This window comes from Gadus macrocephalus, chromosome 7, assembly GCF_031168955.1.
Source record: "Gadus macrocephalus chromosome 7, ASM3116895v1".
Taxonomy (NCBI): Eukaryota; Metazoa; Chordata; class Actinopteri; order Gadiformes; family Gadidae; genus Gadus; species Gadus macrocephalus.
In genome coordinates this window covers 18,114,467-18,138,006 of record NC_082388.1, presented here as the reverse complement: position 1 = coordinate 18,138,006, position 23,540 = coordinate 18,114,467, and the positions used below count along the sequence as shown (strand labels likewise).

At 45.9% G+C, this 23,540-nt stretch overlaps 1 protein-coding gene across 28 annotated transcripts in view; it reads right to left on the bottom strand.

Moving 5' to 3' along the window:
• The window catches only part of dlg2 (discs, large homolog 2 (Drosophila)), a 133,985-nt gene that overhangs the window by 81,949 nt on the left and 28,496 nt on the right, over positions 1-23,540 (bottom strand). Inside the window, exon 1 of one of the 28 annotated variants that reach the window (XM_060057129.1) lies at positions 12,681-13,085. The exons of 23 other annotated variants lie outside the window; for them this stretch is intronic. In XM_060057129.1, coding sequence (XP_059913112.1) covers positions 12,681-12,710 — 30 coding nt within the window. In that variant the 5' untranslated portion in view covers positions 12,711-13,085. Of the gene's footprint in view, positions 1-1,723; positions 1,937-10,486; positions 10,628-12,680; positions 13,086-23,540 lie in introns of those variants that run through there. 4 more of the 28 variants (XM_060057132.1, XM_060057131.1, XM_060057126.1 and 1 more) reach the window with 4 other exon arrangements.

Here is a 23,540-nt window from a genome sequence, read left to right as displayed (position 1 = left end):
ACAGAAAAACCTTGGAGCTCAGGAACAAAGCCCATGCATGCACACCAACTGTGCACATTAGATATCGTTGGTATCTGATTCTACGGATTAAGGCAGCACATTGAAACAAAAGCTTTGTTCACAGCTGTGTCTGTAGTGGAGTGTAAACTGCTGCAGGCGACCAGAGTTTGTGTTCACTAATAGACAGTGTGAAGAGCAAAGCACAACCTCTATAGTCGGCCCTGCTGCTTAACTGGTCACAATCCCATGTCTGTGATTGGGTTTGCAAAGGGATTATGGACTGCTCCAACTCCACAGACTGTAATCTACACAAGGAATTTCTTCCACGTTGTCTTCTGACAATATTTAAGTACTTGAAACTAAGATAGCAAGCACATAGGTGGATGAAATAAGGAGTCATTTGGACAGGAGAGCGAGTGATAACAAATAGTTGCAGGGTGTAGTAGTAAATCATTTGGAAGAGATGCCATTTCCTATTTCAAGATCTTAAGTTAAAAGGGCGAAATATGCACTTCAAGTGAAAAGTGATGACTTTATGCTTCCTTCTTGGCAGAGCAAGGGAATGACATCCCCAGGGTAAAGTTTTGACCACTATTCAAGAAGCACTTTAAGAGAATGGGACAGTATGGTCAAAGTACTTAAGAGTCCTCATGAATCAAATTTTCAACATCTTCCACCGATCGTTTTTCTCATTTTGCTTGTCCTTCTGAGTCAGGGTAAAATATGGATCATTGGCCAAGGCGGGCACTGTACCTAGGTTATGAAGCTTTGCCACTGGTATATAATTTGCCTTGCCAACAGAGTGTAACAAGTGCTGAATAGAGAAAAGGCCTATTTTTCCCGCGCTTTAAAACAGAGAACATAATTCAATGGACTGGTAAATGAAAGACCAACCGATTGGACCCGTAATAAATTGCTTTTTCATAAACTGCCAAGAGCTACATGAACAAATTAATTAGCTGACTCAATATCTTATAGAATAAATTATATAACAATCATATATAATATAGAATATAGGAACATATACATATATATTAATTAATGACCAAGCATAAGCAGGCACTAGTAGAGGTCATAATCACATCGACAACACACTACTTCACCATGACAACTTGCATCACTTTATGATCTCACTGTTTGATCTCAGGGAACTGAGAGAGGCACAGCACAGCACAGGAAAAAGGCGGCAAATACCAAAACCAGAAATAACAAACGGGTGTTCTGTGAAGCAGCCTCCTGCATGCATCACCATGTGAAAGGGACTAAAAGTTATTAAATCAGGAAGACCGGACATGCAGACAAATGCAAACCATCAGGTCATAACCACACTGACCACACAGTCACATTGCCCCACAGTTCTTTGGAAACATTTATCTCTTCCCTCGAATTGTTGATCCTCAATAGCAGTTCCTCAGAGAGACAGACTCACATACAGAATGAGCGAGAGAGAGAGAGAGAGACATAGAGAGAGAGGCAGAGACAGAGAGAGAAAGAGAGAGAGACATGAGAAGAAGTCAGAGACAGAGACGGAGAGATGGTCAGAAACAGAGAAAGAGATGGAGACAAAGAGAGACACAAAGAGAGAGACATGGAAGCAGACAGAGAGAGAGAGACAGTGAGAAAATCAGAGACGGATGGACAGACAGAGAAACATAAAAAGGAAGATGTACAGACACAGAGACACAGAGACAGTTAGAGACAGAGTAAACCCTAGGCAGCCTACCTTGCATCCAAACATGAGAGACAGAGAGTTGCCGGTGCAGGCCACTTTGCAGTGGCAAAGCACAGGGGTGCAATCTGGACTCTTCACTATAGGACACATGTTTCCACCAAAAAGCACCAAAAAAAACGTATTAGCAATAAAAAAAAGATCCCTGCTGGAATGGTCCCTGGCCGTGTGACTGGGAGCAGACTGACTGAACCAAACGCCTCTGAAGAGGGGGAAAGAGGCTTTCACGCTTCTTTTGCCTCATCTCTACCTCCCCTCCCTCTCTTTCAGGCAGCTACACACAGCTACAACACCCCCCCCCCCCCCCCCCCTTATCTTTTTTTCCCCTTTCTTCTTCAGTGTCTCTCTCCCCATTTCTCTCCTTCTCTCCCTCTCTCCATCTCCTTCTTCCCCCACCCCCTCCCTTACTCTGATTCCCTTGGGTCTCGTAGTAGCATGAGCTCATCACAGCCGGCACTAAACTGCTCCAACACGTCATCGCCTTAAGATGACTAAGGTATGAATTTGATGTGTTCCTTTCATTAAAAAAAAAAGGAAAAGGGCACAAGACCAGAACATAGCTGCAGCAGCAGCATTGTGTGTATTCGTGTTAAACGTTGTTGTTTATCATCACTCCATCTCACGTAAAATCATAGCCTTCTCTTCTCCTCCCCCCCCCCCCCCCCCCCCCAACAGCTGGCCTATAGGTTGGCGTAGGCCTGCATGTTGGTACAGATGAAGCTCAAGTCAGAGACACACCGAGAGCACCCATATGCTGCACTGTGTTTCTTGCAGTGGTTACTAGGCGTTAAAAAGTGAGCTAGTAACCAGTAGCAGTTTATGTACTGAATACTAGGGGCACACATTTGGCTGTTCATTAAATGTGTGTGCGCGAGCACGCCTGCGTGCGTGCGTGTGTGTTTGCTATTCGTTTATATTTAGGGTACCATCCCTAAATCAGGTTCCAACATGAATATCATACAACATAAACAACGCTACTTGCTTATAATGTGGGTAGGCATATACCCATGGGGTATGTGGCTCCAATGTGAACAGGAAGAGACTCTGGATGTGACTGCTAGCCCCATCTGATAGCAGCCCTCATAACACACCAGGAACTACACAAGAAAAGCAGCTAACTCTGGGGTGAACTCACTGTGGCCTAAATTTGGAGCCCAAATTTAGAGCCACTGTGCAATACCCCCATCCAGCATTTGCCTCCTCCTGGCATACAGCCCCCCATCTGTGAGCCCAGCAGGGGTATCCTGTTTAGTAATGGGAGTTGCAACCAAAGTGCTGATTTACGCAATCAAGGTGAAAATGAGTAAATCACAGTAGGCCAATAGCCTGCCTGGGGAACCTAGCACGACTTCACCTAGGGGAGTCAGGACAGTCGACCGTGTCACCTTAATCTCCCCCCATTGCCTGCACATTTCATGCCTAATGCTGTGTGTGTGTGTGTGTGTGTGTGTGTGTGTGTGTGTGTGTGTGTGTGTGTGTGTGTGTGTGTGTGTGTGTGTGTGTGTGTGTGTGTGTGTGTGTGTGTGTGTGTGTGTGTGGGGAGTCAAGGCTCTGCTAAATGCCCTAAATGTAAAAATGTAAAGGCTTGAATTGTAAAAAAAAAAAAAGTATGCATTTCTTGAAAATGGAAAGCGTGTTTTTTAAATGTCTTTGGTAACGTTAAAAAAGTCAAAAACACAATACATACTCAAAACCCTGTGAGCATTGCATTCATTCTACAGTGTATAACTTAAAGAAGGCCACTAGATGGCGCTGTACTAAAGCATGTGTATATGTGCTACTATAGCATACGCGCCAGTGGGGCCAGAGGAAGTGTCAGAGCAGTAACTAAAATGTAAATTACTCTCTGCTTCATAATGAGTGACCTAGGTCTGCGGAGGATTAGTTAATTAATATCCAACACTACATTCAATTATGTGTTCATCATAAAATACACACTGCATCGAGCATCCCGCCAACATACACACACACACACACACACACACACACACACACACACACACACACACACACACACACACACACACACACACACACACACACACACACACACACACACAATGTTAGAAGCATATACAAGAGAACCATTTCATTTAGCGAGCAATGAAGATTGTCTTCGTTTTCAATGCATATTAAACGAAGCAAGGTCCAAGCAGGCACACTAACGCCTCGTTTCCACATACGTATGTTTTTCGTATCCGTGCTTCCGTAAATTTACGGAAGGAGTCGCTAGTGTTTTACGTACGGGCATTACTTTATTTACGGACAAAATATGAAGGAGTTCAAGTGCCTCGGGGTCTTGTTCGCGAGTGAGGGTACTATGGAGCGTGAGATTGGCCGGAGAATCGGAGCAGCGGGGGCGGTATTGCGTTCGCTTTACCGCACCGTTGTAACGAAAAGAGAGCTGAGTCGCATGCAAAGCTCTCGATCTACCGGTCGATCTTCGTTCCCATCCTCACCTATGGTCATGAGGGCTGGGTGATGACCGAAAGGACGAGATCGCGGGTACAAGCGGCCGAGATGAGTTTTCTCAGAAGGGTGGCTGGCGTCTCCCTGGAGACCTCGGGGAAGAACCAGGACTAGGTGGAGAGATTATATCTCAACACTGGCCTAGGAACGCCTCGGGATCCCCCCGTCAGAGTTGGTCAATGTGGCCCGGGAAAGGGAAGTCTGGAGCCCCCTGCTTGAGCTGCTCCCCCCGCGACCCGACCCCGGATAAGCGGATAGGAGACCGGTACTTTGGAACATGAGGATCGACATATGCAGAGATAAAAACAAACCAACCAGGCTTGGAAAGAGATCGCCGAGGAGTTTGGCCTGCCAGGTACTTAGGCTACAAGTTTTGTGAAAAACATAAAAACTTTCATACGGTATCTCCGTAAAACGACGGCGAAAGTTCAATTTTTTTAACGTATATTACGGACATACCGGACAGAAATTCTACGGAGGGGAGGAGTCTCGGAGGAAAAACGGACATTACGGAGAATCACATAGGAATGAATGGACTTTCGGTCGGAGACGGTTGAATCGCATACGAGAATGTACGTATGTGGAAACGAGGCGTAAGAAGCCAGACCCCGCTACGTGTTTAATCTCATCGAGTTACGTGACTGCGTTATGCATCGGTTTAGACTCGTTCATAAAGTGCCAGACAGTTCAACACAACATTGACATTTATTCACAAAGAAGATCAAAAAAAGGGCGCCTCATTGAGAAAAAAAATTAAGAGTTGAAGGTAAGATTTAAGAGCTAGAATTCAAGTGTTATTCGTCATAAATGACCTTACAGCTACTGGTAAATAAAATATGTGAAAAGTAATGCTTTGAGTTCCCTGTGGCTGCCTCCGCCTCAGTTTTCGCCAATTTAGAACTTAGATCGCTCCGGGCTCTTTTCTGACCAATCATGAACATCACCTTCGTCAGGGAACCCATCTTGCCTGTCAATCACAGATGCTTGAAATGGAACACTTCTCAATGCCGGCGAAACATGGAGGGGACGGAAGGACGGGGGGGACAGGAGGAGAGCCTTTTTGGGTTTGCCTAGTTATAAAATCATTCTGCCTCCTGGTCTTTTCTACTCTCTCTCTCGCTCTGGAATCGCACCAACCACACCATTAACAGCAGCCGGCTTGTGCATGTCAGCACCAGGAAGTGCATGAAAGCCTCCAAGTGTTGGAACTCTGCTGGAACCCATCGTCAGCAGTATGGGCATCCCTGCCTCTGCCTGACACATATGCAGCGTGTCACATGATTACGTAATCAGGAAGTGTTAGGAAGTGGGTAGCCATGCTGTGGCTGATGGATGGAGGCTGCACACACGACACCTCCCCCTCGCCGCTGTTCCCATTAAGCTCTCATTATGCAGTCGCAAATATGTCCGGAGCAGAAGCACGGACGAATATATACATACATACAAACATACACACAGTCCCGCACAAGCACACCCCCAAGATTTATGTTTTGTTTCCTTGAGACCTTAATCATAGCGCAATGGGGTGTGTGATGGAAAGGTAAGCGATACAGCCTAATGGGATCACAAACAGGCTGCAGGTCTGATGCTCAAGAGGGAACCAACACGCTTTGTTTCCACCAATCGCATGGTTTGAAGACTATACCTTGGAGAAGAGTGGGTTTAGTAGCATGGAGGAGGACTAGCATGGTGAGTCTGTGTGATAGAGGGCAGCTATGGGAGAGTGTGTCGGCCATCAATTATAGAAACTTAGCTTTTTTTCACACTTTTTCCTCCCAAATGTTTCCTGTGGCCGCAAACTCAAACGACGCCTTACTATAACTCTGCTGCAAGGCTACAGCACCCATATATGTTGCCACGGCCACCAGGCCTTGGATATGATGTATCGCTCTTGGCTCATAAACTGGGTAACACACTAGTTGACACACATACATATATATATATATATATATATATATATATATATATATATACAGCATATGATGGATGTATTAGTGTACATGAAGACGCATACGAACTGCGAGTGCATTTGCCAACCTGGACTCCCACTAGCACATTGATTCATATGCCTCCTTTGTTGTGGCCTTGGATCCCCACCAGCATCAGCAGTATGAACCGTGTTTCAACGGAAAACTGCATCCTCCAATCAGAAGCAATGGATGAAGAGCTCAGGTTCGAGGAGCGCTTCAAGAAAGGCGGCGACCCCTGCTGCATGGGGCACGGTACGGAGTCCCTCAGGGATAACAAACCCCCCAACGCAACCCCCCCCCCCCCCCCCCCCCCGCAACCCACAACGCTTCCTTCCCTGATGAGCTTAACGGCTCTTGTGCCCGCTTTGACCGGGACGACCAGGGGGCCGCCATCCCATCTCCGCGGACCCCCCAGTCCCCCGCACGCTCCTCCAGCGAGGCATGTGCCATGCTGAGCGGGATTAACGCACGACCAGGAGCTCCTCCCCTGGACGTGTGCTGACCGAGGTCTGGACTGACGTCCTCAACCCGTCACTGGCCCAAGCAGCAGTCCCCATGTGCTCTAAAACCAACTCTGTGGGGCCGCTGCCAAAGCAGTCGACCGCAGCACGCCTTACTGACAGGATGGTGGGAGTGGCTCACCTCAACACCTGTCTACGGGGGGTGATCACACAGAGGCGCGTCGCTAGAAACACGTCGCAAGCTGCTGAACAATTGTTTCCCTTTTTGTACGGCGCACCTGCCGTGCGCTCCTCTCTTGTGACTCACGTCGCGCTTTTGTAGCGTTTTTTTTAGCAGTATCAACCTTTAAAGAACAAGGCGCCTACTCTCATCGCTCTTCCCTTGGCCAAGGCAGCCAATCAAATGAAGCAGGAGGTAGGTTTCACTACCATACCAAATCTTTCTAGTTGTGTTGCAAGTTTTCATCCAGACAGAACTCGTTCACCCTTCGGTTTACTTTCTTCTTTTTTTTCGTTAATCCAAAACTCGCTTTTTAATGGGCTTTTCACCCATCCTCACCAAGTAGCAAAGCAAAGTTAAGAGCTTGACATCCGCTTGAATACATTTTCTTCTTTCATTAATCCCATTTGTTTACCCCGTTGCAGACGCCGCGGTTCTGCCCAACATGCTTCGCCACGGTGTCTTGCATTTCTGAGGCGGCCGCGTTTCTAGCGACGTGCCTCGTGTTATTCGATCGCCGCCTGCCACTCCACATTGGACCCCCTCCAATTCCTCTACCGCAAGAACAACGCCATCTCCACGGCGTCGCTCACTCTCCCCTTGCCCCCCTTGACAACAGTACATGAAAATGCTGTGACCATCAGTGACCATGGCATCAACAACTCCCTCTGCAACTGGATAACGGATTTCCAAGCCAACAGACCCCACAGTTGGTTAGGTTAGACAACCATACCTCCGCAACTCTCTTCCCTGAACACAAGCGTCCCACAGGGCTGTGCTGAGTCCTCTCCTCTTCTCCCTCTTCACCTACAACTGCACACCTGTACATGGTTCTAATACCATTTTGCTGGAGGTAGTGCATTGGTGGTTGGCCTCGTCAGCGACAACAATGAGTCTGCCTCCAGGAAGGACCGGAAGGTCAAGCCACTGGCAGCGTGGTGCGCTGACCACAACGTGGTTCTGAACACCGAGAAGATACAGGATAACCAAAGGTAGCACACACACTCCGATCGTATCAACAGGACGGCGGTTGTGTGTGTGGTCAGCTATATGTTCCCTGATTGTCCACATCCCTCTTCCGACCCTCAACCGGTTGTATGCGGCGGGCTATCCATTACACTACCTGCTTTTTAACGACCTGTAATTGACTTCACTGTTGCTAATTCAACACACGACAGCTAGCTAGCTAAATAATAGTGAAAGGTTGCAATATTGTGAAAATAAAAAATAAATAATGTATAAAAAACTTAGACAAGTTGATACACATAATTGCCGTCCCTAATGCCTGCATGCTCAGGCAACAAGCAAGAAAGAAACACACACAGATATTTGGAATGAGAAAGAGCGCGAGAGAGAGAGAGAGCGAGAGTGAGAGAGAGCCTTCTGCTTGTGATTATTACCTTTGTTGGTAAACAAACCTGCATTTGACCCAGGTCCCCGACCCCACACACACACTAATCCTCTCCAAACGTACACCTAATGGCATCAGCAGAGCCAGGGGACTTGCCAACTGGACAACCAGCGTGGATCACACAGAGGAACACCCGGAAAGACTGCAGGCCCGCCTGCCAAATAAAGGCCGTTGATGTTGTTGTTTATTGTGCAACGTTTAGTATAACGTTCGTTCTGGTACGTGATGTCCGACGGCTCGGACCGGCGTGCCATGAACAGTGAGGGCAAGCGGGCCGGATACAGTGCTAAATCTGGCGTCCATCGTCTGAATGTGAGAACTCTGGAGGGTCCAATCAAGTACTTTGTCTATTTTAGATGTGTTTGTGTCAATACTTGGCTTAAATCTGCTCTGACCACGATTTGGGAGTCATAAGGACAGAGAGCAGAAAAGAGCAAGAGTTTGAAAGTAAACTCCCTGAAAAACCTATCATCCCTCTCTGCTCCCTCCCTTCTTATGTTTCAATTATCCGCCACTGTGAACTGTTGCATTTCATGCACCTGTGATTGACAGGAAACATGGATTCCCTGAACCAATCAGGGAAGAGATGCACTGGTCAGACATAAGCCCGGAGCTGTCTAAAATCTAAATTGGCTCATACAAGGGCAAGCGCAGTCAACTGGAAACAGATATTCTCACAGTGCATTACACCCACTAATAGCCAACGGATGGCTATGGCATTTCTATCAAATTACACTCAAATAATAGCTCCTGACTTTTACCTTAAAGCCTGTACAGGATTGTGTTGTCCTTTGTCACTAATATACCATATGCTCCCTCACACACTGTGCATGTAAAGTACGGACCAGGATGATCTGTCAACCCATGACCCGGCCCAGAGACTGCTTTGCATGTCAAGTGACTATCATCCGACATTGAACTTGACCTCATCTCCTTATTTTGTTGACCGGGCATAACAGGGAAGTATATATGCTCAGATATTCAGTGAGTGGCTTCAAAAGTCAACCACGCCTAATGAATAATAACCAATCCAAGAAACAATCTGAAAGGTTGAAGTCCTTGTAATAAGCGTTACTTTTATATTAAATTCACCGCCGGTTCACCGCACACATTCATTTTCAGCCAAAAGATGATTGTAACTGGTAGTGGTAGCAACCCCATATTTAAGTTGCACTGCATGCACTAATACATTCGAATTTAGTCGTAATTATCATTACATGTCACATCCCATTACATGTCGCTCGATAAAAGGAAAATATATATGCTGAAAATAAAATGATCTGCGAGACCAAGAGCAATCTCACTTCCGTTCCCCACTCGCTAGTCTCACAAATCAGATTTTATACCAATAAACCAAACACTGTGTGGACTGTGCGGTTAATGGCTGGTTTGAACAGCCTCATCTCGCCCTGCTCTGCCTGTAACATTGTTCCATTTCTACAATAAACTGGTTTCTTTAACAACTACCGGTGTCCTGTTGTAAGTGGACCTAGTAAACCCACAGGTGGCGTGTAGCAGCAACAATATGTGGCGTGTAGCAGCAACCTGATATTATACAAGCTGAAATCTTGAGAACGGGTCATTTAATTTTCTTTCGCATCCTATTTGTTTAAACCAATCATGTTGCTGGAGGTAGGAATCTACAGGTGTGTATTTGAATTGTAATTGAATCACAGTGAACACAAATTCGCCCAGCATTAGTTCACTTTAAAAAGATGTCTGTGTGTTTCAAAACAACACCATTAAGGCAGGCCACGGTAAAAATACACTAATTAAAACCCCCTTCTGAAAGCTTCATCCAGTAGCACAAATACATTTCCTTTTGGTACAATATATCCTTAACGAAAGAGGAAACAAAGTGTATCTCCGACCCATGCAGTTTTTGGTGTCCGCTCCAGGCTCTGTGCCATCTCCCCCCAGAGGTTCTGCTATAACATAGCAGGTCTGCCGAATCACGAATTACCCACTCACTGGCTGCGCCTTGAGGTCTCTCTGGATTGATAAAATGATTTTTCTGACACCCCTCTGTCCTATGCCCAGCCAGCCGTTTCATAAACAAACACCTGGTCAGAAGGCCTGCTATGGTGAACCAGCCGGTAACATGCTGGGACAGTGAGGCCTAAGCCACTGGATATATGTAGTTGTACACTGAAATTATGCAATGGTTCGGTTGTTTTTAAAATCCCAGATTTGAATAAAGAAGGACAACAGTCCCAGTCTCCCTACCTGAACACCGGACACAGGAATAGAAGGGGCCAGGCTGTTCGATTTGTCTTTCTGCCTCCTTTGTCCCACTTTTCCACATTACGTAGCGCTAATGTTATGATTCAAATGGAACACAACTCAACTTGCATTCCGATGGCAGGGGGCACTGGGGGAGAGTGGGAGGAGAGAGAGGGAGGACCCGAAAGGGGAGGGAGGAGAGAGAGGGAGGAGAGGAGAGCAGAGGGAGGTGAATGAAAGAGCGGAGAGGGGAATGGAGAAGAGGCCACTTTGTTGGCTTTGACAAAAGGGGGGCAGGACAAAAAACTAGCGTGTCAGTTAACATTCTCCTGCACTCCTTTATCAAGAACAAGCTTCCACCTAAATAGAATCCGCCTCGCTACGGCCCAACATAAAGTATGGGCAGCATTGGGTTTGGAGTTTTTCAGCGCTGGCAACTGTCCACAGACAAACAAAAAATGAAGAGTGTGAGAGGAGCTACAAACTGAATCCAACTTGTCAAGATGAATTGCTGTATTTATTTTCTTTCTGCTAATGAATGCTTTTTCGTCTTCCATCTAGTGGTACTATTATATTCGCAAATCCCATCATCTCTCGAATGTTTAATGATAGACCACGTCAACAGAAGGACACAATGACAGGACATTGAGCAACATTTGCTTGGCAGGAGCTGGGAAAGCTGTCAAACCAGGGGAAATAAATAAATAAATAAATAGAATACCCAATCCGGTTTCCCCAGCCAGCCATGGAAAAAAAACAACAATAAAACAGATGCTGCTGAAATTCAGAGCAAGGACTTTCGGCAGTGATACACCGCCCACACCTAAACCCACCGAAATCCAATCAGGTTACAGATACTGGGAGAGTGGGGAATTTTGGGCCTATTTGGGATTTTCATGGAGACATATATATATATATATATATATATATATATATATATATATATATATATATATATATATATATATATATATATATATATATAGAGAGAGAGAGAGAGAGAGAGAGAGAGAGAGAGAGAGAGAGAGAGAGAGAGAGAGAGAGAGAGAGAGAGAGAGAGAGAGAGAGAGAGAGAGAGAGAGAGAGAGAGAGAGAGAGAGAGAGAGAGAGAGAGAGAGAGAGAGAGAGAGCTCTCGGATTACCCTATTCATGGTGGGACAGAGTGTACATTGTTGTCATGCCGAAGTGATTCACTGTATCAAATTGAGCATCCTACAAATGTAGGCCATAAACAGACAACAGTCTTGATGAACAATCCACAAAAACAAAACAAACAAAACAATACAAAGACACTGAAGTTAAACAGCCTCCTTTGTCGATTCAACTGAACCATCCTGTCCTCATCTCTTACGTTACACTCCTAATGTTCAGACCAGCCAGCAACAGACATATAGGGCATTATACTTTCATCAAGTTCAAGTAGGAAATCACAGTAAATTGATCGCGGACACAGTGCGTTTCCTGTGCTGCCTGCGCCAGCTGTGGTGGCCAAACTCTACCAGGAGAACTGCAGCAGCATGGAAACAAGACGCACATCCACTGTGCATACCTGTGTGTCTGTGTGTGTCTGTGTGTGTCTGTGTGTGTCTGTGTGTGTGTGTGTGTGTGTGTGTGTGTGTGTGTGTGTGTGTGTGTGTGTGTGTGTGTGTGTGTGTGTGTGCCTGTCCCTCTGTGTGTGTGCCTGTGTGTGTGTGTGTGTGTGTGTGTGTGTGCGTGCGTGCGCTGGCATGCAAACGCAAGTGCAGAGATTTTTTGGACAGGTTAAGCCTTGCTGTAATGTGAGGGGAAGGGGGTATGCCCAATGCATTTGGGGGGAGAGGAATAGAGGGAGGGTTAGAAAAGAAAGGTGGGTGTGGGGGGAAAACAGGAGGGACTATGCTGCAGTTATCTTTGCAACAGAGCATACCCCCTCCTCTCTCCTGGTCTGCTGGACAAGGCTACCGGTAAATGTCCAAACACACACAAACAAACAGAGGGAGAGAGGGGAAGGGAGAGAAAAGGAGAGAGGAAGAAACAGAGAGCGAGAGTGAGGTAGAAAGACAGACCCGACACACACACACACGCATGCATGCACACACACATGCACACACACACACACACACACACACACCACTGCAGATGGAAATCACTTTCAAAGTGTTGACACGCCTCCATTACAGCACTACATTCTGAAGAGGCTTCTAGACTGTTTGCTTACCTCCTGCCTGTCCTCCTTGCCTTGCTGCATGCCTGTGTGTCTGTGTGTGTGTACGTGTGCGTGTGTGCGTATGTGGAGGCTATCTACAGACTGTGGCTCTGGCTGAAGCGGGCACGCGTGCTGCTTTTGAATCGTATAGCGCTAAGCCAGGAACAGCCCTCCTCAATACTGCTGCCGGCTCTCAGATAGGCTGCTCATTATGTCCCCCTTTCTCCCTCTCCCTCTCCCTCTCCCTCTCACTCTCACTCGTCCCACTCTCCTCCTGTGTGTGTGTGTGTGTGTGTGTGTGTGTGTGTGTGTGTGTGTGTGTGTGTGTGTGTGTGTGTGTGTGTGTGTGTGTGTGTGTGTGTGTGTGTGTGTGTGTGTGTGTATGCGTGTGTGTGTGTGAGACGCTCCCTCCTCCTGCCGGGTTGTGTCTGTGTTTTGGGACAGCAGTGAATTGCTTCCCCATCGATGGACCGCAACTCTGCGGCAAAAAAAGTTCCCCCCCCCCCTTCCCACACCCCTGCTTTCAGTGTAGGGAACCCAGCCAACGGGAGGAACCACGGGGCTCCCCTGACCACGCTGCAGCACGGACCCATTAGGGTGCGACACACGTAACTGTTTGATGCCTGGAGGGGGGCGAGTTAAAGTCATGGGGGATTGTGCTTGTTTTAGTGCCTAGTCAGCAGTACCTTTAACCCTTTAGAAACAGGTTCTACACTGTGGGCGGGAAAACGCAGGAACAGGTGGGGTGATGTCCACCTCGCTGTTGATGCTCTCATTGTAGAGGCAGATGGACACATTAGGAAGCCATAGATATAAGGCTACCTCAAGCGGGTTCCCTCCAGATTTGAATGATTTGACGAAATCGCATTCGGCAGTTGGACAGCCTGGAAACGGGATGATCAGGGAACTGAGGTTTTCCATAGGAGGGGAATGAAGTAAACATCAAAAGTCGTAACTTTCTTCTATTCTGGGTAGGTGTTGTTAAGAGTTAGCTAATCCTAGGAGACATGTTAAGCTTTGGCTGATTCCATGGCAGGAAATAGAAGGCGCCGCCACTGAATTAACTTCACACCAGCTAATAACACTCGGGGAGTTTAGCTGCCTAGGGTGTGCACACGTGTGTGTGTGTGTGTGTGTGTGTGTGTGTGTGTGTGTGTGTGTGTGTGTGTGTGTGTGTGTGTGTGTGTGTGTGTGTGTGTGTGTGTGTGTGTGTGTGTGTGTGTGTGTGTGTGTGTGTATACATATGCATTTGTATCTGTATGTGTATGTGTTTGAAATGTGTGTGATATCCTCACATTTATATCATTTCAACATTAGTGTGTCACAGTGGTCACTTAAAATGTGCCCTTACAAAGATAAGGTAAATATTATGGGGAGTGAATGGTGTATATATGTGTGAAGTTAAAGAGTAGATCTAATCAATTTGTGTCATCAAATTCTGTCAAAATCAGTCAAAATCGTTGAGTTGTAAATCACATACATTGAATGTAAAATGTATGCAATGCAATGGCACACATACACACATAACATGGCATTATGTAAGGCACACGTGATTTAAATGTTTTAGCAGAAGTCTTCAAATCCATAATAAGACATGTCATCCTGTCTATATGAACCCCACACCACTCCGGCATCATCAATATTCTCCAACATCCATCACAAATTCATGCAGAATGCAGGGAAAGGAACTGCAAAAACAGTGCATTCAGATCAATCAATAATTGATCAAGAAGCAGTGGTGGTGGTGGTGGTGGTGGTGAAGGTGGAGGTGGTTAGGAGTGAACGACGGGAAGCGGAGCCCTGTAAGTGGACCCAGCAGGAAGCAGGAAAGTTTTGGAAAGGTGCGATGGTTCATTGATCCAACACATCAAAGCATCAGCTGCCTTTGAGGATGTCTGACCCTGCTACTGTAGGTCAAACCTTGTCATGAATCATAGAACTGACTGAAGGAGAAGAAGCCCATCCATCGCATGTTGAACTGACTACTGCCCTTAGTGAGGATCTGAACAAGGTTGTATTTTGACTCTCCACTGCGGTACACAGGCCCATCCATCATCCTTTTGCCTATCATAATATAGTGGAGCTGACGCTCAGGGGTCGGCTTAGCTCAGGAGGTAGAGCAGTTGTCTTGTGACCGAAAGGTTGCTAGTTCGATCCCCGGCTCCTCCTAGCTGAGTGTTGATGTGACCCTGAGCAAGACTTAAGACTTAACCCTAAATGCTCCTGACGAGCTGGCTGTCGCCTTGCATGGTTGACTCTGCCGTCGGTTTGTCAATGTGTGTATTACCTGATGTAAGTCGCTTTGGATAAAAGCGTCTGCTAAATGCCCTAATTGTAATTGTAATTGACTCTACACTTGCCTGATACAGGCCCCCAGGAGCAGTGCATACATCCGCAATCCACCAGTGCTCAGCGGCCAAGCCTGGTATTGCAGCTGTTTTAGCGGGCTGTGGACGGGTCCCTCGATTCATGGAGACCCAGAAGTAGATATCGCCGATCACTCTAATATAAGTGGGGAACATGAATGTATCTCCGTAAAAAATTCTGGATATCAATCAAAGGCTCATAATTATCTTTATACCATGTACTAATCAAATGTAAGATTTCTCTTTTCAAAATACCACCTCAAGCGTTTTATTTTATTTATGTATTTTTTGCAGGAGAAGGAGGAGTGGGCAGCTGAAAGGAATCGTAGTGAAACAAATGTTGTTTCGGCCCGGCATAATAATTGTTAAATACTAATTGTTGTCCGAATGGCAGGAGGAGTGTAATTTAAAGATCATATATTTCGGGGGGGTTATTAACTTATACTTCCATGGTCGGTAAACAATGCGACTGTGCTCGCTCAGACCTCTCGCTGATGATGCTACAATGCTAACAAAAACTAGAGAATAGAAAAAACAAAAAAAACAATGCTAGAGAATATTTCTGCATCCGGCACGTCATGCACGAGGGAGTGGCTAGGCGCCCATGATGCGGAAGCAAATCTCTCCTTGATGTTCCTCTGCTCCATTGAGCAGATTTCATAGGAATGAATGGGCGGCCATGTTTTAGTCCACTGTCCTTTCTTTAATAGGTCCATGGCCTGGTACCAGCCCCTGAATCTCCGCCCATTTTTAACAAAAGTACTGGGGCTCCAGCCCAACACACACCGGCGACGAAGTGGCGAAAAAACGGCCCCATTATTTCGGACGTACTAGGCAACACCGGCGGTGGCGCGGCGCCCCACTATCCTTCAGGCCACTGTCCTAATCCCAAGCGTCGACGCCCCTGAAAAAGCACTTTTTTTAGGCTGTTTGGTAAATCCCGGCTTTATACAAGGTCCTATACATGAGATTGTTGATGCACTAGATTAATAATTCCACAATGCAAAAAGAATGGGCAAATATAGCTGCATGCAGCAATGTGGGTGTCAAGCATAATGGGACTCGATAAGCGAATTCTGCCGGACGGACGTAATCGGCTGGGTGGCTGCATGACGACCGTCTCGGTAATTGGTAAACTATCTCTGCCAGACGGACGTAATCGGCTGGTTGGCTTCATGACGACCTTCTCCGTAATCGGTAAACTAATTCTGCTGGACGGAGGTAATCGGCTAGGTGGCTACAATTTGGCCGTTTCGGTAATCGGTAATAATGACGGCTGGTGGGATGAAGTACAGCATTATGCGAGTACGCGTAAATGTAGACAAAATGGAAAAATGACCCTACATAGTGGTAAGGGCGCATGACGACCGTCTCGGTAATCGGTAACCTAATTCTGCCAGACGGACGTAATCGGCTGGGTGGCTACATGACGACCGTCTCGGTCGACAATATCCCTATTCGGAACAATATCCCCATAGAGACACAATGTAAACAAGCACCCGCTCATAAGACTATGAGCCAAGTTTGGTTGGATGCATGAAGGCCTTGCAGAGAAATGAGCTGACTTCCTGTTTGAAGTCCCCCTGAGATTGAAGGACCCCAAATTGTTTGGATGTCCCCAGAATGATGTCATGAGTCTATGTACCAAGTTTGGCTATGATATGTTAAAGAGATGCCATCAACAGGCTTACTTGCTATTTGGCGGCTATGCCATCAAGTTTGATTGGCTGTCACGGCCAAACGGTTTTGAATTAGAAAAAGCTGTTTGGCACATTTGTTCAGCTTGGTCATATATTGGTCATTGAAGATCATAAATGGCAAGTTTCATGATGATTGGACATAATTCGTGGCCTGTGGATATGTAATATTGATTGTGACAACTTTGAACATGGCGGCCAATTTCTGAGGTTGCTATGGGAAATATTTTATTAGCTATATGGGGCGGTCTGAAAGTACCACCAGTCATTGAAAATAAGTGTGAAATATACTCACGTGAAGAGAGAGGAGTTAAAACATGTCTTTGCTAATTATAGCGCCCCCTTGAGGTCAAATGATCCCCATGCTGATGTCATGGGTCTATGTACCAAGTTTGGTTATGATATGTCAAAGGGCTGATGAGAAATCGGCTTATTTCCTGTTTGGCGGCCTTGCCGCCAAATTCGATTGGCTGTAGCGGCCAAACGGTTTTGAATTTGAAAGATATTTAATATTTTTATATCAAGCATTGCCTGAAGATCATGTGTGCCAAGAATCGAGATGATTGGACTAAATGTGTGATAGGATTAGCATTTTGAAGGTTTTGGACATAAACCAAGATGGCGGAAAATCCATCATGGCGCAAAATGACGTCAATGACGTTGAACTCGGCTTGATTCATGGAATCCAATGATACCTGGTTTGTGAATATTGGATCGAAAGTTGGATGGGTCGAAAGTTACAAACATGAATGCATGTGCAACTTTGACCTGTTGGTGGCGCTAGAGCTGTTGGGCTAGCGACCTGAAATTGGCTTGTTGGGCTAATGGGGCTGTCCTGAACCAGTGTGCCAAATTTCAAAACTTTTCACCAAGGCGTTCTATGGGCTGCCATAGACTCCCATGACAGAATAATAATAATAGGAAAACATACAAAAACAATAGGTTGTCTCGCAGCTTCGCTGCTTGACACCCAATAATAGGAATTCATACAATAACAATAGGCTGTCTCGCAACTTCCTTGCTTGACACCCAATGAAAGTAAATAAAGTGTGTAAAGTGACTAAACCGTAAACAAGTGCCCGACAGTACATAAAGTAACTATGAATTAATGTGACTATCACAAACAGAGAATCATGGGCATCAGGGCCATATATGTAGTCATAAAATAACTGGTAGAACGTTATGGTAGCCTATACCTACTAAGTTTGTTGATCTGATTCTTTCAAAACATATCACAACAGTGCTGCAGCGCGCCGCTTCCTATTGGTAGCAGGGGAGGCAATTGACGAGCGTGAAATGCGCACCACAGCGCTTCGGTGCCGGTGTGAGGCCGGCTTCAGGGTCTGGTGTGTTTTGCTTGAGGGTCATTTGGCTCAGCTGAGTGAAATTGAATAGCCAATCAGCGAATAGTGAGCAAAAAAGACACTGCTGACGGAGTGAGTGTCCACTGTGAGCAACCGAAAAACAAGCACGGCTCCCACAACAGCGGTCTTCAAATCTCTCGAAAGTCTATAGATTCAGCTATTGAAGCTGCTTTGAAAAGACTTTCAGAAGTATTGGCGCGAACGAAATCAACAACACAGTGCAATGCCACTGTTTGGATTCGTCATCTACTGGCTTAGTGATTGGTTTAGGTGGAAGCAACCCTGGGCAGTCTCAAAAATGGTTCAGTCTGAATTATTTAGAGAAACAAAAATGGAAATTCAGGATATCAGGCGAATTCTGCATAACGGATTCAATCAGATATTAAAAGCAAAACACGGGGGGAAAAAAAACAGACTCATGCAGCCAGGACTCAAAGGGGCCATCTGTGACTAAGCAAGTAGATGAGAACATGGTAGGAGTTTATCTATTCTGAAGAGAAAAGCACACAAAACATGCCATCACAGATGCCGCAAAGTGGACTTGTATACATACATTTTAGTTAATTCCCACTAATTGTGAACTGGTGGGCTTGCTGCTGGCTGCTGGCCAGAGGCTCTTCCTCACTGTCCCTGACTGGGACTCTGGGGCCTTTATGTGCTGGCCAACACCTAAAATCCCTGCTGAGCCTCCAGGCTGAACTCTCCCTGTTCCTTACCCGGAACTCACTCCAAATTATTTCTTAGAAAGTCTGACTTTCTGCTCCTTATGCCTGTCCATATTACTGCAACTACCAGCTAGCTTCATGCTAACTCCAAGACTGGATGAAGTACACCTTTGTTTATTGATAACCTTTTCAAAACTTTCATTGTGGTCAACACAGATGACAGTTCTCAGTAGTAGCATAAGCTAGCATCAGCAGCCCGGTATCCATAAAACAAAAAAAGACAAGAAACACAGTAAAAGCGTAGCCTACCAAAGGATGAGAGCAGAAAAGATATCATCAATTTAAAAGCCCGTCTTTAAAATGGGATTTGCTTCTGAAATTTGCATGTAAATGATGTGTCATGTTGTTGTTGAGAACAATACTTGTTTGGGGTGCCATTTTCTAAGGAAGATGCTTGTCAACCATTCCTTTGCCTGCCACGGTTATCCGTATAACCTTACAAACTATCAAACGCTAGCTTCATCATTCATTCATTCATCATATATTTCACAAAGCCCAAAAACGCCATGTTTCATCTGATATGTTTTGTAAATCTCTGCATACAATTTCACATTCCACCAACAGCTTCGTCCCACACCCTTGCTATTTACAGCTAATCAATGAAGCAGTTTGCATCAAGTCCAATGACTGGCCAAAGACCAGGTTGCAAATTTAAGACGATCAACCATAGCCCTGTGAAACCATCCTGAACTTGCTAGATCACATTTCATTTTCGACCTGAAGATCAGCCTTGCCTCGCTCCACTTGTAACCAGCTTTCAGTTATTTTAACATAGGTTGCTCCCATCACCAGAAATAGATTGTAGCCCGAGTCATTATGAACTAAAACTACCCTGGCTGACTCCTACCTAAACTACCCCAACCCCTAGCGATGATTGCTCCATCCATCCTTTTGGGTTTTAAAAAGTTTGTCTCATTGGGAGCGAGGCCAGATTGATCTTCAGCAAGAAACTGAAATGTGACCTGAACTTATGAAATCAGGATGGTCCCTCGACGTTAGACCAACCAAAAACAAAATTGAAAAACAAAATTTGAAAACAAAATACACATTCGTAATAACTTCTTAGTAGTAGACAACAGAGAAAGTGATCTTCAGCCTGAAACCTAACAAAAGCCTTCGACACTATACTTGTTACACAACTTGGAAAACAAAGTTGTCCAAATAAAGCCACAGAACAAAATGAAGCCAAATTAAACTCTATTGAATCAGTACGCGCACGCACGCACAGCGCGCGCGCGCAAGCACACACACACACACACACACACACACACACAAGAAATCCCTTACCGTCCGGTGTGATCGCAGGGAACAATAGCATACAAAAAACATGGCAGCGTTGGAGCGACATGAAGTGTCTGGAGGGGCATGGGTGGTCACTCGCTTCGCCCTAAGACGGTGGCGTGATAAGCCTAGAGCATCGCCGCGGCATCACGAGAGACCGACAAAGCAGCGGTAGCATCCCTAAGCGTGAGCTACTCCTACTCTAGCATGGCATCATCATCCACTCCACCCTCCCCCCAGCCTCCTTCTTCTACTTCTTCTTATTTATTTTTGTAAATCGCATCACTTGATGCAAAGCTCCAGCTCAGAGGCGTGGAACTCAGCTGCCGAGAGACAGAGAGGGGGGAGAGAAAGGGGGATAGAGAGAGAGAGAGAGAGAGAGAGAGAGAGAGAGAGAGAGAGAGAGAGAGAGAGAGAGAGTTGGAAGGGGGGGAGGGAGGAGAGAAAGAGAGAGGAGATAGGAAAGAGAGAGATGGCGGGGGAGAGAGAGAGAGAGAGAGAGAGGAGATAGGAGAGAGAGAGAGAGAGAGAGAGAGAGAGAGAGAGAGAGAGATGGCGGGGAGAGAGAGAGAGAGAGAGAGAGAGAGAGAGAGAGAGAGAGAGAGAGAGATGGCGGGGAGAGAGAGAGAGAGAGAGAGAGAGAGAGAGAGATGGCGGGGAGAGAGAGAGAGAGAGAGAGAGAGAGAGAGAGAGAGAGAGAGAGAGAGAGAGAGAGAGAGAGAGAGAGAGAGAGAGAGAGAGAGAGAGAGAGAGAGAGAGAGAGAGAGAGAGAGAGAGAGAGAGAGAGAGAGAGAGAGCGAGAGAGAGAGAGAGCGAGAGAGAGAGAGAGAGAGACGAAAGAGAAAGGAGAGAGATGTGATTGCGTGTCCAAGAATCATTTGTTGTGGTTTTTAGGCCCTCTAATTTGTGGGAAACACTGGGTGTCTTAGTTTTCAGCATGTTACACCCCACCTAGGATGAAATCTTCTCACATGCGGCATTACATAACAAGCTGTATTCCACAGTGTCACTCCACAGGACTCTGCTGGAAGTCTTAATGTGCCACGATTGCTGGCTCTAACTTGGTTGAAACTATTTTCAGCGCAGAGCAGCCATTAACTCAACAATACAAATGAAGGACGAGATCAGGAAGTCAACCAACATATTTGCAAATGTTTGGCAATGGGAAATAGGGAATGGTACATTTTGGCCCGTTAATTCCAATTATCAAGTAGCATCCATGCAAAGAGAGAAAACACGGAATAGGCCATTCTGAAACCATGTTTATCTTTTCAAAATATGAAACAAATTGGACTATAAATAGAATGGGGACAGCCAATATATTTGTGACAAAACATACAGTCACAGTGGCAATGTGTGACAAACTGACAAAAGTGTGACATGGGATGTTGGGTGTTCATGATCTTAAAGAAAAGTACTTAAGTGGTCGGATTACCTGTTTGAACCAAAAGATAATGTTCACACAACAACCGATTTCATTTTGCTGTAGCGAGATAGCCACATAACTTTAAACTCATATTATCATTTATTTAGTTATATAATATGGGATATTTATATGGAAGTAATGGTATTGTGTGAAACAAGTAAATCTGACATGATGAAAAAATAGGATGTATTCAAGGTGAATAATGTAGATGGATAGATAATGCACCTGAACATAGTAGCTTAAGATAAGGCAGACGACAGATTGCATCTACACCTTGTGCTGTGGCTACACATCTGAACAAGAGGATAGAGCACACACAGCTCTAACAGGCTGCCTGAAAATAGCTGCATGAGACACCAGCGTCTTTCTCCCGTCCATCCCCATGCCGTGGAATTAAATCAGAATCATTTCGTCAAATTTAATCTGAAGGATTGTGGTTGAATAAAATCGTAATCGTGTCATTGAATAAAATCGGAATCATTTCATTGAATCAAATCCGTATGATGTCATCGAATCACCACGTCGTTAAATACAATCCGAATCACCTCGCGCTCTCAAATCTGAATCATATCGGCGAATCAAAACTCTCGCAGGGATGACAAGTCAATCAAATCTAAATGAGGTCATCGCACCGCCTCTGAATCACGGCGCCCACGACGTCCGTCAATGAATCAAAAGAGCTTATCGGCTGTTTATTCAACCCGAGACCCCAGCCGCTTATGCGCCTCGGCCCCCGTGAAAGGAGGGGGGGGGGGGGCAGGGGCAGGTGCCTGCCGCCTCACTGAAGACAAGAGCCGCCCGCGTGAGAGTGGGCCCCGCGCTTCATCCCCGTGTGTCACCGGAGGGAGCCGGCAGCCTTGGGGAGGCAAACGCATAGGCAGCGTGGTTGTATGTGGGCAGATGCGCCAGCCAGCCAGGCTGAATGTAGTGGGAGGTATCAAAGATGCTGTATAGAATATATTTTTGGTGCCAGCCTCCCCGTTACCGTGGTAACTGTCCATCGATTCAGCGCTTAACGGAATTAAAGAAGGGAGAAGGATCTCTCCTCCTCCACCTCTTCCTCCTCCTCCTCCTCCTCCTCCTCCTCCTCCTCCTCCACCATCCCGTAACTCTTTATTTCCCCTAAGAGCGAGGAGGAGCTGAGGAGGTGGGGGGATATCGGAGGGGCGGACGAGTCGGGGGTGGGTTCGTTGGAACGTATACACCCGTGTGAGAAGAGGAGGCGACGGAGAGGGGATAGGGAAGGATGCAGAGGGTGGGTGTGGAGGAGTTGGCGGGAGAAAAAATAAAACAAAGAACGAAAAGGGACTCGGCGGTCGGCTGCTCACCAGCTTTCTTAACACTGCTCCTTTGTAACCGACCGCATGAAATCTGGGTACTCCCATTTACATTGAGGGTCCCATTCGTCTATGTTACTGTCAATCATGTGCCAGTATTACATTTAGAGCGGTACCATTATGAATGAATCATGTTCGTAACTGCAGAGATCGAATAAATGAACCCGTCAAAGGGTTAATCAAAACCCCACTAATATCATGAGAACACTGTATTGCCTATATGGGACAGACACGTCTACGATCGTGTTGTTTGCACTGGAGTCACTAGACGGTCTTCACTGCACAATCCGTTTTAATTATTATAATAAACCGATTGTCGACACTTGATATCTTGTCATAACAAGGTCTTTGTTATGCAGCTTTTTTTGGGGGGGGTTGTTTCAAAGAGCTTCTCCCTCTGTGGTTTTTGATGTGGGATGTGTCAGCAGTGACTAGTGGACGAGACGTCCCCCAGATAAACATAAACATTGCCTTTAACCATCAGCGGTCAGAGAAGAAACCGCTGTAACCCCCCAAAAACGTTTTTTAACCTTACAGATATCCCTTTCTACGCACAATAAATCAGTTTCAAAAGATGCACTAGGTACATTTTCAAGAGTTCTAAAGAGAGCTGAAAAGAGAGGAAGAGAGCCAATTTTGAAACTAAAACAGACAAAAGAAAATGGCCCCTCCTGCT